At 47.9% G+C, this 14607-nt stretch overlaps 1 protein-coding gene across 1 annotated transcript in view; it reads left to right on the top strand.

Moving 5' to 3' along the window:
• Positions 1–13916, top strand: part of Stpg4 (sperm-tail PG-rich repeat containing 4) — a 55886-nt gene extending 41970 nt beyond the window's left edge. Inside the window, exons 6-7 of the mRNA XM_075955663.1 lie at positions 9435–9539; positions 13800–13916. Of these exons, the coding sequence (XP_075811778.1) occupies positions 9435–9539; positions 13800–13916 (222 nt within the window). The remainder of the gene's footprint in view (positions 1–9434; positions 9540–13799) is intronic.
• Positions 13917–14607: the final 691 nt, after the last annotated feature.

Genomic DNA, 14607 nt, shown 5'->3' with positions numbered 1-14607 from the left:
TGTAATTTATAATACAGTTATTTCTTGCTGTCCATTGGGCACTAGTTCCAGGAGCACCTCAGACTTGAAATTCCATGGCTGCCTAAGCCCTGCTGTAAAATGGCAGTGTCTGCATCCCTCTGCAAACAATCTCCCATGTGCTGAGAATCATCTCCAGATTCTCTTGACTGCTAATACAGTGGCAACGCTACCCAAACAGTGACGCACAAAGATGCCGTGTCGCCTAGGATACAGTGAACAAAGCCTATGTGTTCAGCACAGACACATTTGGGCAATCCTTTTGATGCTCCGTTTGCTGACTCTATGGTATGGGCAGCCTGTGGAGACAGATGCTCTCAGGAGAAGAAAACGACTCCAAACCCTTCTTGCACGCTAGCATGGGTGTGCCCTGTCCAGCCTCTAACACTCGCCCCTGTTTGATTGACTCGTAGCTGTCTCTCCTGTCTGTCTATATTCTGCTTCTTCAGAGCACAGCCCCAGGGCCCTGTCTCATTGAGTTTGCCACAGGCCCCACCCATCTCAGTGGCCTCTCCCTACACACTTCTCAGTTCTTTTCTAAATTATGTCTCCCTCCCCCCGTTTTGACATGTGTGTGTGTGAGTGTGCATGTGTGTATGTGTGTGTGCATGTGTGTGAGTGTGCATGTGTGTATGTGTGTGCATGTGTGTATGTGTGTGCATGTGTGTATGTGTGTGCATGTGTGTATGTGTGTGCATGTGTGTATGTGAGTGTGCATGTGTGTATGTGAGTGTGCATGTGTGTATGTGTGTGTGCATGTGTGTATGTGAGTGTGCATGTGTGTATGTGAGTGTGCATGTGTGTATGTGTGTGTGCATGTGTGTATGTGAGTGTGCATGTGTGTATGTGTGTGTGCATGTGTGTATGTGAGTGTGCATGTGTGTATGTGAGTGTGCATGTGTGTATGTGTGTGTGCATGTGTGTGAGTGTGCATGTGTGTATGTGTGTGCATGTGTGTATGTGAGTGTGCATGTGTGTATGCGAGTGTGCATGTGTGTATGTGTGTGTGCATGTGTGTATGTGAGTGTGCATGTGTGTATGTGAGTGTGCATATGTGTATGTGTGTGTGCATGTGTGTATGTGTGTGTGCATGTGTGTATGTGAGTGTGCATGTGTGTGAGTGTGCATGTGTGTATGTGAGTGTGCATGTGTGTATGTGAGTGTGCATGTGTGTATGTGAGGGTGCATGTGTGTATGTGAGTGTGCATGTGTGTATATGTGTGTGCATGTGTGTATGTGTGTGTGCATGTGTGTATATGTGTGTGCATGTGTGTATGTGTGTGTGCATGTGTGTATGTGAGTGTGCATGTGTGTATGTGTGTGTGCATGTGTGTGAGTGCACATTTTGGGTGTGTCTGCAAGTGTGGAAGTCTGGGATTGATGACAAGAATCTCCCTTGATCTTTCTTCCATCTTATCTATTGAGGCAGGGTCTCTCAAGCAAACCCAGAGCTCTCCAGTACAGCTGGTCTCACCAGCCAGTGTCTGCTAGGGATCCCCTGTCTCTGTCCTTGAAAGCTGAAGTGACAGGCAGGCTGCCACAGCCACCAGCATTTATTCGGGATTTGGGAATCTGAACTCTGCCCCTTACTGCTGAGCCCGCTCGCTAGTCCGCATATTCCTTTTCCACCACAGCTTGCTTTATTGTTACTCTTGAATCTTCCTTCTATTATTTAGAGGGAATCAGTCTCCTTGCATTTAGATCGCAGCATCCTGTGGTCAGTGTTCATACACTAATGTTTCCGATAGCTCCCAGAATCTCTCACAGTAATAATACCTTGTGCACAGCAGGCTACAGTGAGCTTTGTTTGGCGGAGATTTGATAGGCGCATCAGCTCCAACTCCTGGGGCTGATACATGAATCTGAAAGGTAAACAGAGCCCTTCTGTTTACGTGCGCAGAGCGAGCTCTCCCAGGCCTGCTAACCTGACTTAGAGTAGCACAGACCAGTTTCTATTCCCGTTCACTCTTATACTGGGGTTGAAATGATCAGTACACCCTCTCTATTTGCCCTTTTGCCCTGCCTTGACCTTCCTGGCCGCGGTTTCCTGTGCCAACCCTTCCTTCAGCTGTGTTGCCTTGCAAACGCCTCCTCTTCTTCCGTCCATCCCAGGTCAGATATAGCTCTTCAAGGGGCTTCTTGGGGACCCCGGGACCAATCAGTGCACCTTCTTACATCACATCCAGCCCTTTGGGTGACATACACATTATATATAATATTCATTTTTTTCTAGTGAGGTGGATGTTGCTCACTAAAATATAAGCTATGAAAATAAGAAATGTATGTCTGAGTTCAAAGCCAGCCTGGTCTCTAGGACACCTAGGGTCACACATAGAAATCCTGTTTTGAAAACAAACAAGCAAAAAAACAAAAAACCCAAACAAAAAACAAACAAAAACCCAAAACACTCTGTTCTTGTTGAGAACTGAGTCCTAGTTGGCAATAAAGACATACAAACAAGTGTCCCATTTTTAACAAAGGGCCACCAGTCACACTGGGCATGTGTTCCCCGTGAGGATGAGATCTCAATGACATAGACCCTATGTTCAAATAAAGTCATATTCTGAGGTCCTGAGAATTCAGAATTCATAGAACTTAAAAATGCCCGAGGTATAGGTAGAGACAGCATGCACCATTCAGCACAGTCAAGCACAGCAAGAATTCACTGGCTGTGTAAGTCGGGACAGTGTGGTCTGCCGCAGCACAGGCTCCAGGCACTGGACATGGCTGCTCTTACTGCCCCTGAGAGGCCTCTGCAGGCAGATACAGCTGTCCTATGCTCTTAGCCCAGAGGAACAGTACTATCTGGGAGGCTAGGGGTTACTAAAGGTCTACCATTTCTACAGTGCCATCGGCCATTGCAAGCCAGAATCAGTCAGCCAAGCTTCAGGGTCAGCACTCCAAAAAAAATCCATAGAGCCCCTGCATTCTGAGTCTTTTGCTCCTGCCTTTGGTTTTATATTATGGCCGTCTTGACAGCACAGCCCAGGGCCACCAGGGCCTAGCTCCTAGATGGGCCCTCCCTCAGCACCAGCCCTGCCAGGAGCTTCATCCATTCTTTCCTGATGTGCCCAGTTCCGTCTGTGACCTTCTCCCATGTATAAGTTCCTCTGAGCTCAGTCCAGATCATACTGCATTCATCTGTGTAACTCCCACAGCTGCAGCTGGCAAAAGTTGCCCTCATTAGAAAGCAAAGGGGAGGGTGGATACTGTTATCATCAGGAGGGGATGGAGGCCTCCCCCACCCAAGCAGAGGGAAGTGCATCACAAAGTTTCCTGTGCTTTCTGCTGGCCCCAAGTTCTAGGATGCCAAGCCAGGTGGCAATTCTGTCCTCCCCTGGGGCCAAGTGTCAATAGTCTATTGTGCTGGCTAGTTTTATATCAACTTGACAGAAGCTAGAGTTATCTGAAAGGAGGGAACCTCAGCTGAGAAAAGGCCTCCGTAAGAGTCAGCTATACGGCATTTTCTTAATTAGTGACTAATGGGGCAGGGCCCATAGCATTGTGGGTGGTGCCATCCCTGGGCTGATGGTCCTGGGTTCTATAAAAAAGCAGGTCAAGAAAGCTATGAGGAGCAAGTCAGTAAGTAAGCAGCACCCCTCCATGGCCTCTGTATCAGCTCCTGACTCCAGGTTCCTGCCCTGTTTGAGTTCCTGTCCTGACTTCCTTTGATGATGAACGGTGACCTGGAAGCATAAGCCAAATAAACCCTTTCCTCCCCAACTTGCTTTGGTCATGGTGATTTGTCACAGCAGTAGTGACCCTGACTATGGCATCTCTACAACGGTCGGCTTCGGGGAAACTCAAGAGATATCAAAACACGGCTCTAACAAAAGCAAGGCTTAGGGACCATTGCTTCTGCTTATTCGAGAGGGGCTGACTGCTGTGGCTCAGCCACGTACTTGCCTTCTTGACCACAGGGCGCACCAGGGAAGCCAAAGTTCCAGGTCACCTTCTAGGAGGCAGTGATCTGGTGGCCCTCCGTGTAGGAGGTGTCAACTTCAGAAAGGTAGGACACACTGTAAACGATTACTTTAAAAGCCTCTTTGAAATGGGTCGAGAAATGCATACCTCCTGCACTCCTCACCCCTGCTGTCCTTGGGGAGGGCTGGACAGGGGTCTGCTGGAGCCACTTTCTGACCAGTCTCACCTGGTACAGTTCCGGCTTTCCATGGCATTCCCGTGGCTTTGGAATATGCTTTGGGAACTATATCCACTTCCCTAATGTTACACAGGAGGATTCCATCTGTCACATGTGGCATTAATTTCTTCCTGTTTCCTGCCTTAGCCCCTGTGATTCAGATGACCCCCCATTCAGGGCAGCTGCAGGGTGGCAACAGGAACAATGAAGTCATTGCTTCATCAGGGTTGACTCTCAGATTCCCAGGGGATTAAAAAAAAAAAGCAGTTAGGCTTAGGGAAAAGAGGGCAGGAGGCAGCTCTTCCATTATCCCAGGTGCAGAAAGGATGCCACACTCAGCATCATCTTTGGCCGGCCACTCACCCGGCTTGAAAGTCTCAATGGTCACAGCTAGAAAAAGAAAAGACCGAAGAAATGGTCTCTGCCCAATTCTCAAGGCTGTTACTTCTTTGTCCCTGGTCCTTCAATGCAGGCTCAGGTAGAGGTGACACCATGAGAGACCTTCTCCCTAAAGATGACCTCTGTGGCCTGTGTGCATCAGTTTGAGACATTAGGGCTTTCACCTCGGCTGTGATTTATTAAAATGACCGCTTTCATCACCAGTCCCTCGGTGCTCACACTTGTCCCTGGCTATTAGTGGCAGACTGCTTGCTCTCAGGGCAGAATAATTGAGAGTGGCAGCCCTAATTGCACTGCTGTTGCACCCACCAGCTGCACAGGGGCCTTGCTCAGAAGTTCCTTGAGGATCTGTGGTCCAGGCACTTGTTTTGCCAAGTCCCTGGGGCCCACTTGACAGAGTCCTTACCCAGGCATATCTGTGTTCTGGCTTTGTGCTGACTTAGCTCTCCTGTTCCTCCTTCCCTTTATCTAATTTCCATATTCACTTATATATATTCTAGTTATGTTTTTTTTTTCATATTTTGAGAGTGTTTGTTCATTGTAGAGAAATTAGAAAATATAGATTATTGCCAGGTGGTGGTGGTGGTGCACACCTTTAATCCAAGGACTCAGGAGGCTGAGGCAGGTGGATCTCTCTGAGTTCGAGGCCAGCCATGTCTACAGAGTGAGTTCCAGAATAGCCAGGGTTACACAGTGAAATCCTGTCTAGGAAAACCTTGTAGCTAAGCCGGGTAATGGTGGCGCGCACCTTTAATCCCAGCACTTGGAAGACAGAGACAGGAGGATCTCTGTGAGTTTGGGGCCAGCCTGGTCTACAAGAGCTAGTTCCAGGATAGGCTCCAAAGCTACAGAGAAACCCAGACTCGAAAAAACAACAAAAAAGAAAAAAGAAAAACCTGCAGCTAAGATCAAGTCTAACATCTGTTCACATCAGCTTACTATCTGACACATCTGGGGAAAGTAACAGAAGCCAGTTTGGCCCACTCCACAGTTTGGCTGTCCTATCAGTGATTCCGAGAGTGGTGCTCTCCTACCTGGGGCTTGAAAACTTACATGTTGGACCTGGTAGCCCACGTCCGGCACTCAGAGGCCAGCCGAGGACTGGGAGTTCGAAGCAAGTATGGTCTACATATTGAGATCCTGTCTTGAAAAACACAACAAATACAAAGTTATTTTATAGTCATAACAACACTGAGTTAAATTATTCAATCAGGAAAACATTACCGGTCACTTAGTTTATTTCCAACTCTTTGCATTTGGAAGCAGCGTCACTGTGGACATCTGTGGCTCCATCTTCACATACACACATTCACGTCCTTTCTTAGGATGAATGCCTAAGAGTAGAATGGTTAGGTCAAAGGAGTACACATTTTCTAAAAAAAATATTTTCATCTTTTAAAAGTTATGTGTGTGTGTGTGTGTGTGTGTGTGTGTGTGTGTGTGTGCACTCGTGAGTGCAGGTGCCCTCAGAGACCAGAAGAGGGCGTCAGAGCTTCTAGAACTGGAATTACAGGCCATTCTTAGCCTCTGTGGAGATGCTGGGAACCCAACCTCAGTCTTCTGCAAGAGCAATAGAAACTTCTCTTTTTTAGTGTTGTTTTATTTTTTTTCCTTTTCCTTCCTCCTCCTCCCTCTTCTCTTTACAGTACCCACCCTTAAACACTGAGCCATCCTTCCAGCCCCTTGGTACTGGTTTTAATTTCATACTGTGAACATAGGGCTTATGGTTTGGTATGTAGGTCTATGGCAGATGCTCACCTAGCATCACAAGGCCCTGGGTTTGATCCCCAGCACCACAAAAAAAACAAAAAACAAAAAACAAAAACAGCATCCATACCTGGACATGCAAGGGAGACTATTACAGAGAATCCTCCTCTGCCTACTCAGCAGTGATTAGCTTCTGGACATTTCCCTGCTTTCTCTCCCATTTTCAACCCATTCCTCCACTTGTTTTAGGGGTACAGCCAAGACATTCTGCCAGAAAGACTCTTCTCTGGGTTTTAACCTACTCCACCCTTGAGGCAACAAACACTGGCAACTTGAAAATGGGAGAGAGATTCCTGCAGTCCCACCCAAATACCTCTTTGGATCTCTTTCTCCCCACCTCGGAACTGGCCTGTGCATTTTAAAGTCATTTCAGATCTTGACAGCCTACTGCAGAAAGTTTTATCAAATTATACTGAGGAGTGTTCATGCTTGCTAATCTTCAGGTCATTTTCTTTCTCCCTCCTTGCTTCTCTTTTTTTTTTTTTTTTTTTGAGACAGGGTTTCTCTGTGGTTTTTAGAGCCTGCCCTGGAACTAGCTCTTGTAGACCAGGCTGGTCTCGAACTCACAGAGATCCGCCTGCCTCTGCCTCCCGAGTGCTGGGATTAAAGGCGTGCGCCACCACCGCCCGGCTTCTTGCTTCTCTTTTTATCTATCATCTATCTGTATCTATCTATCTATCTATCTATCTATCTATCTATCTATCTATCTATCTATCTATCTATCATCTATCTATCTCTATCTATCTACCTATCTATCTATCTATCTATCTATCTATCTATCTATCTATCTATCATCTATCTATCTATATCTATCTATCTATATCTATCTATATCTGTCTATCTATCATCTATCTATCTATCTATCTATCTATCTATCTATCTATCTATCTGGATTTTTTAGGCAGGGTTACTATGTGTAGCCTTGACTGTCCTGGAACTAACTCTGTAGAGCAGGCTGGCTTTGGACTCATAATGATCCACCTGCCTCTGCCTCCTGAGTCCTGGGATTAAAGATGTGCACCACCTCTGCTCAGGCTCACCCATCCTTTCTCCTTTTTCAATTCTTTTTTGTGGAACACAAGCTATGTAAGTGTTCTCTGTCCTTGAAAGAAAATGGTGCTCAAAGGGAGTGGCGCTGTTCAAAGGTGTGGCCTTGTTGGAGGAAGTGTGTCACTGTGGGGCGGACTTTGAGGTCTTGTTTCTCAAGCTTCACTAAGTGTGACAGTCAGTCAACTTCCTGTTGCCTCTGAGTCAAGATGTACGGACTCTCAGTTCCCACACCACATCTGCCTGCATGCCTCCATCCTCCCTTCATGATCATAATGGACTGAGCCTCTGAAACTGTAAGTGAGCCACCCCAATTAAATGTTTCCTTTAGAAGAGTTGCTGTGGTCAAGGTGTCTCTTCACAGCAACAGAGCCCTAACTAAGACAACCACTGACAGTCCTCTTTTTCATTTGGGAAGAATACCACTGTTAGCAGTTTTAGTTGGAAGTTACCTGGTTGTGAATGAAGTTTTCTCGTTGAATATTTGCATTTCTGTCTTTGTGAATTATCTTTTCTTAATTTTCCTGTGTGCTGTTTTTTAAATCGCCATTTCTGTTTATCCAATAGCATCGTGCTTGCTCCAGCAAATTGCTGGGAGAACTTTTCAGCCAAAAATAACAGATGATTGCTCTCATACAAAGTCAGTGTGTTTTCTAAAACCAATATCAGATCAAATTCACAGCTCATGCTCAGATCAACAAGCAGGCTGGCTGACTGGAGACGTGTGGATGCAAACGGGGTACGGAACATGGGACAGGAGCCTGCAGGAGCGAGGCAAGAAGACATACCCTGTGCTGACTAGTTTATGTCAACTTGACAGCGACTAGAGTTATCTGAAAGGAGGGAGCCTCAGTTGAGAAAATGCCAACGTAAAATCTGGCTATAGTGCATTTTCTTAATTAAAGATTGATGGAGGAGGGCCCAGCCTATTGGGTGGTGTCATCCCTGGGCTGGTGGTCCTGTGTTCTAGAAGAAAGCAGGCTGACCTTTGGATGTCACTGTGGCGATTTCTCAGAAAATTAGGAAACAACCTTCCTCAAGACCCAGTAATACCACTATTGGGTATATACCCAAAAGATGCTCAATTGTGCTACAAGGACATGTGCTCAACTATGTTCATAGCAACTTTGTTTGTCATAGCCAGAACCTGGAAACAGCCTAAATGCCCCTTGACTGAAGAATGGATAAGGAAAATGTGGTTATATTTACACAGTGGTGTACTACACAGCAGAAAAAAAATATGACGTCTTGAAATTTACAGGCAAATGGGTGGAGCTAGAAAACATCATATTGAGTAAGGTAACTCAGACCCAGAAAGACAATTATCACATGTACTCACTCATAAGTGGTTTTTAAGCATAAAGCAAAGAAAACCAGCCTACAATTCACAATCCCAGAGAACTTAGACAACAATGAGGACCCTAAGAGGGACATACATAGATCTAATATACATGGGAAGTAGAAAAAGACAAGATTTTCTAAATAAATTGGGAGCATGGGGATCGTGGGAGAAGGCTGAAGGATAGGGGAGAGGCAGGGAGGGGAGCAGAGCAAAATGTAGAGCTCAATAAAAATCAATAAAATTAAAATAAAAGAAAGCAGGTTGAGCAAGTCATGAAGAGCAAGCCAGCAAGCAGCTCCCCTCCATGGCCTCTGCATCAGCTCCTGCTTGCAGGGTCCTGCCCTGCTCGAGCTCCTGTCCTGACTTCTGTCAGTAAAGAACAGCGGTATGGAAGTGTAAGCCAAACAAACCCTTTCTATCTCACGGTGTTTCACCGCAGCAACAGAAACCCTAAGACATACTCCTAGGCCACCCAGTCTCTCCTCCTCTCGTGGTTATACCTGGGGCAGCTGAGGCAAACAGCACACAGACGACTCCAGTTCCTTCTGCCTTTAGATCACACCCATGTAAGACCCTGCAAGCCCCATCCGGGAACTTTCTATCACAGCATTGGTTATGTGTTTATCTGTAGAAGGCAAACAGTGCCTTAAAATACACCAAACATTGGTGAAAATGAAATTTCTCCCCCCACCCTGCTCTCTTTTTAAAAATATTTTTCAGCACGAAGGTCCGGGACCAGGTGAATACGACTTGAAAGCACCCCCAGTAGGCTCCGTCACCTCTTGTTTTCGATCCAAGGTTCCCCGATTCTTGCCTGTTAGTTCAGTAAGTATGCTAAGCCAGATACCTATGTGTGTGTAGGGGGGCGGGGGCGGGGGTCTTAGGATTCCACGTGCTCAGATGGGGATTGTCACGCACGACCACGATGGAGGTTGTATTGAAGTCCCAAGACTTTGGCTAGACCCCGAGCTGCTTCTGTCTTAAAGGCAGGCCACTGAAGGCCAAGGTAGGCCATGTCCAGGAATGATTTCAGAAAATAACATTGTAATCATCTCAGAGGCCTTTTCTGTTTTACACGGAAGCCTCCATCCTCCCTGAGAAGTGTCTGCCAAGGCTGGGAGATGTTTGGAGGAGTCTGCTTGCTAGCCTTTCCCACGGTGAATGCTCTGTCCCTGGGTACCAGAGGCTGCAGGTGGTCGTTCAAGGGAGACACATTTCACGTGCTGGACTGCCTCATGTAAACCTCATCCTAGAAACAGCTTTTTTTTCCCCTCAAAGTAAGTATGTTTTCCTGTCCTGGGTGACAGAGTTGATGCAGGATCTCCAAGACTTTCCACTGCAGAGCCATTGGCAACAACAGTTGGTCCTCTCGACACTAACCACCGCCACCCTGCAGGGACTAAATGCCACCCTGCCATTTCCTCTGAAGGATCCTCGGGTCTCTCGAGAGGCAGCAGGAACCCTCGCTGGAGGACAGGGCTTTCTAGGTGTCCCATGTAGCTCTTGTGACCTCAGAATCTGTCATCCTATTTCCTCTGGTATTGGGTTGTCCCCTTTCTGACTGCTCAGGACAGTGGATCACAGCCACTTGGGTGGGTAAAGGGACCACTCTTAGAAGCTTGAGCATTTCTTGGGAATGTTTCACAGGGTTCAGGTCCCAGACATTCTTGGAAGCCATCTTTGCTTCCAAAGGGTGTCTTAGGCATGGAGGACAAGGAAAGCATCTTTGGAGTCCGTGTAAATATTAACTCTGTTTCTTCGGGACCATTCTAGAGCCCGAGTGAGAACCATCAGCTCTGCTAACTGAGCCCTTTAGTTTCTAGGTATTGGTCCTGATTCAGGTACCTTGAAGCCAATGACTATTGCATATTCTGCATCCTGAATTCCCTCTTTTTCAAGATCTTCCTCTGTGTAGAGGACCAAGTATTGCCAGTGGTTGATCTGAGAGATTGGGATGAGCTGCACACCTATCCAGGAGGACTCCTCACCAAAGTGGGCAGGCTCCCCTTCCTCTCCTGGGAAATTGGGATGAGCTGCATACCTATCCAGGAGGACTCCTCACCAAAGTGAGGCTCCCCTTCCTCTCCTGAGAGATTGGGATGAACTGCATACCTATCCAGGAGGACTCCTCACCAAAGTGAGGCTCCCCTTCCTCTCCTGAGAGATTGGGATGAGCTGCATACCTATCCAGGAGGACCTCCTCACCAAAGTGGGCAGGCTCCCCTTCCTCTCCTGGGAGATTGGGATGAGCTGCATACCTATCCAGGAGGACTCCTCACCAAAGTGGGCAGGCTCCCCTTCCTCTCCTGGGAGATGAGAAGTCTGTTACTAGCCAGTCAGAGGTTTCCACTGTTTTTCGAAGGTTTATGGACCTTACAGGGAGAGCCAAGAGTAGACTTTTGGGCTCAAGGATTAGGAGTTGAGTGGCAGCAGCTGCCCACAGGTACCCAGGTTAGCCCTTTGCCACCCCACCTAATTTATTTCTGTATCCTACAGGCTGAGGATAGGGGCCTCGAGATGGGCAATCACACCCAAAGCTGTGCCCTGTCTCTCAGTTACGGACACGTGAAATTTGGGCTGAGGAGGTAACCCTAAGACAAGGGCTGGCGCCTTCAAAATGTCCACTGTAGAGTGGCTGGGCTGTAGGGACCATTGTTTGGAGATGTGATGCAGACGCGGAGTCAGTGTGATTACAGACAGACGGACAAGTGGCTGGAGAACTTCCATACTTTGGTGGCATCAGCAGTATTCAAAACAGACATCCGACTGGGTCTATAGGTCAGGCCTTCCTCACGATAACCAAACTCCCGAGAAAACCGAGTAGATTGCTAGAAAGGACAGTGTCCACTAAGTAGGGGCTGGTGTCTGGAGTTGTTCCTTTCTCTTAGAGAAAAAACTTCAAGATCACCTGGTGACAGGAAAATTAGGACTGGAGAGTTGTACTGGATGTTCTACAGTAGGATGACAGGGCCACAGCCGGCAGCCTTCCGAGGGGGCGGCTTTGTGCGCGCGTCCCCTTCGGCCTTCCAGTACTGCACGCTCCTGCTGCGTCCCCATTAATAGCGCTAATAAAGGCTTCCGCTTCCCTTGACGTGTGGCCAGGACTTGATTAGATTTCCAGGCTGCTCCTTTGCTCTTGGCCAAGCAAACATCCTGCCTTTAAAAGGCAGCTTTTGTAGGCAGCTGATGTCATCTGCCAGGCTGACTGCTCGGTTCCATGCTCAGGGGTGATGCTCTTTCCACCCGCTGCCTCTCAAAGAGACAGACTGAGCAAGGAAGGGCAGGCATGACCAGGAGTGAGAATGCTGGATGGCAGTGATGGAGCCAAGACGCCAGGGGCTGGCTGGGCAGAGCACTGTCTGATTTGGCAGGGCCCCAGTGAGCCTTGTTTCCCCCTGCCAGGCAAAAACACTGTACAAATTGGTGGCTTGGGGCCATACTGGGTACTGGCGCCAGGACTCAAACCCAGGTTTGCTGGATTTGGAAGCCTTTATCATTGATGTTCTTTTCCTCCTTTTTGTTTGTGTGTGTATGTGGCTGTGAAGTGTGTGTGTGTGTGTGTGTGTGTGTGTGTGTGTGTGTGAGAGAGAGAGAGAGAGAGAGAGAGAGAGAGAGAGAGAGAGAGAGACAGCATGTGTGTGGACCAGAAGAGGCACCCCTGCCTTATTCTTTTGAAGCAGAGTCTCTCCCTGAATGCAGAACGCACATATTTCAGCTAAGAAGGCAGCCAGCAAGCCCCAGAAGTTGTTCTGTCTCAGGGGTCACAGCACATTCAAGATCACGCTTGCCTTGTTCTCTGGGTGCTGGGGCCTCAACTCAGTCCTCTGAAGTCCCTCTCTCTCTCTCTCTTAGACACAGTCTTACTGTATAGTCCAGTTGGGTCTTGAACTCATGATCTTTCTGCCTCCACCTAAGTGCAAATCACCATGCCTGGAAAACCCTGCCCCTGACCACTACACTGGTGTTCTTCCAAGGGGCCTGAGATGAAGACAACTTGGCTTTCGAGAATGTGTACATCTTCAACATGGCCATCAGTGACCAAGAACTGGTCTCGGGCTGAGGAAAGGGCATTCATTTCTGCTCTAAAGAGAGACTTTGACTGAATACTTTGGCAAAATGTTTTGTTTAAGAATTTCAACAGCCAGTTGGTGGTGATCCACGCCTTTAATCCTAGCACTCAGGAGGCAAAGGCAGGCAGATCTCTGTGAGTTTGAGGCCAGTCAGGTTTACAGAGCAAGTTCTATCTAGGACAGCCAGGGCTACACAGAGAAACTTTGTCTTGAAAAAACAAAGAAAGCGGGGTGGTGGCGCACACCTTTGATCCCAGCACTTGGGAGGCAGAGGCAGGCGGATCTCTGTGAGTTCGAGGCCAGCTGGTCTACAAAGTGAGTTCCAGAACAGCCAAGAATGTTACACAGAGAAACCTTGTCCTGAAAAGGAAGAAGCAAATAAGAAAAAAAAGTCAACAAAATGAACACATGATGTCTAAAACTGAGCACTCAGGCTGGAGAGATGACTCAGGCTAAGAGCCTAGCAGAGGACTCGTGAAGGAGGCTCACAACCATGCCCATGTGCAAATGCCCACAAGCATACACACAATTAAAAGAAACAATGAGAGTCACGGAGTCCACAAATGGGGCTAAGATACACCTCAGTCTGTCATACTGCCAGTGATGGGAACACGAGAACCAATTGGGGCTTTTGGCTTAAACATGTAGTTGCAGAATCCAGTCTCTCCAGCCACTTGCCACTAGACCAGGGACAGTAGTCAGGAGGAAGATGGCATCCTCTGTGACAGGAACTGCCTGGGCCAGTGCCACTGGGAGAAATCACACTTGGAGGTATCTGGAGAGGGTAGCCTGCCCTCACCCCCAGCAGGTGTCCGTGGTCCGTGGCTTTCCTGCCTTTGTCTTGGCACCTCCCAGCCTCCCAGCAAATCCAACAGAAGCCCCTCCAGGTCTCAAGACACACTCTTTATCTCCACCTGCAGGGAATGATTCAGCCACAGCTCATCCAGCAGCTGGACACAGGAGCTAAGACTGTCCGATCTCACCAGCCCCTCCCCTCTTTTTTGTCTTGTTTCAGAAAACACCGGGCCCGGGAGCATACACAGCTTCAAGACAGTTCCCTAAGCAGTCCCCAACCATCGCCAAAATGGGTAGAGAACACAGCCTCTTCTTCAATAACACAATTGGCTTTTAAAATAAAGTAACATTGGCGCCATGCTACTTTGAGCTTCAGCAAGGTCTTATGTCTGGAAAGAGCTTTCCCATTGTGACCTTGCCCGTTTCTTGTGGGGACTGACCTTGAATCAGTTGCTTGGGTGACCATCCTGTAGGGTCCTAGTCTGAGCAATCAGTTGCTCTGCTTAATCCAAGAGGAGGGCTGTCCCAGAGACCGGTCCAGGCTATGTGCAGTGTGACCTTCTCCATTGTGCTAATGTTAGAAGATCTCCAGACCCCCTTGAAGGCTTCTATGGGTCGGCTGCATCAGCCCACAGGTAGACTTGGCAGGCTCCCAAAAGGTGACACTATTCTCTCTTCCAACTTCCCGAGAACAATTTGACTCAGCCATGTCTATGCCACACAACAGATAACATCGTGGCCAGTGACGGATTCACATGACAGTGGTCTCGAGACAGTACAAAGGAGCAGCCTCTATTGCCTGTGATGCTGTGGTGCACGGTAGTACAAAGTTTGTGTGCTGTGTTTAGTACACAGTTTAATCATCAGTATAAACCAAGCCATTGGCCTGTCTGTTGGGACTGTGCAAGTATGGTACTTCTGGGACTGTCCTCTCAGGCACCGTCGTCACTGTCTGCCTGTTGACACGGATGTTCCCTCAGGAGGAGGGGCCTGATCATGGGTCCCCTGAGTATTCACCATGCCACCCG

The sequence above is a fragment of the Microtus pennsylvanicus genome, chromosome 21 (genome assembly GCF_037038515.1).
Source record: "Microtus pennsylvanicus isolate mMicPen1 chromosome 21, mMicPen1.hap1, whole genome shotgun sequence".
NCBI classification, from domain to species: Eukaryota; Metazoa; Chordata; class Mammalia; order Rodentia; family Cricetidae; genus Microtus; species Microtus pennsylvanicus.
This window is presented reverse-complemented; position numbering and strand designations above follow the sequence as displayed.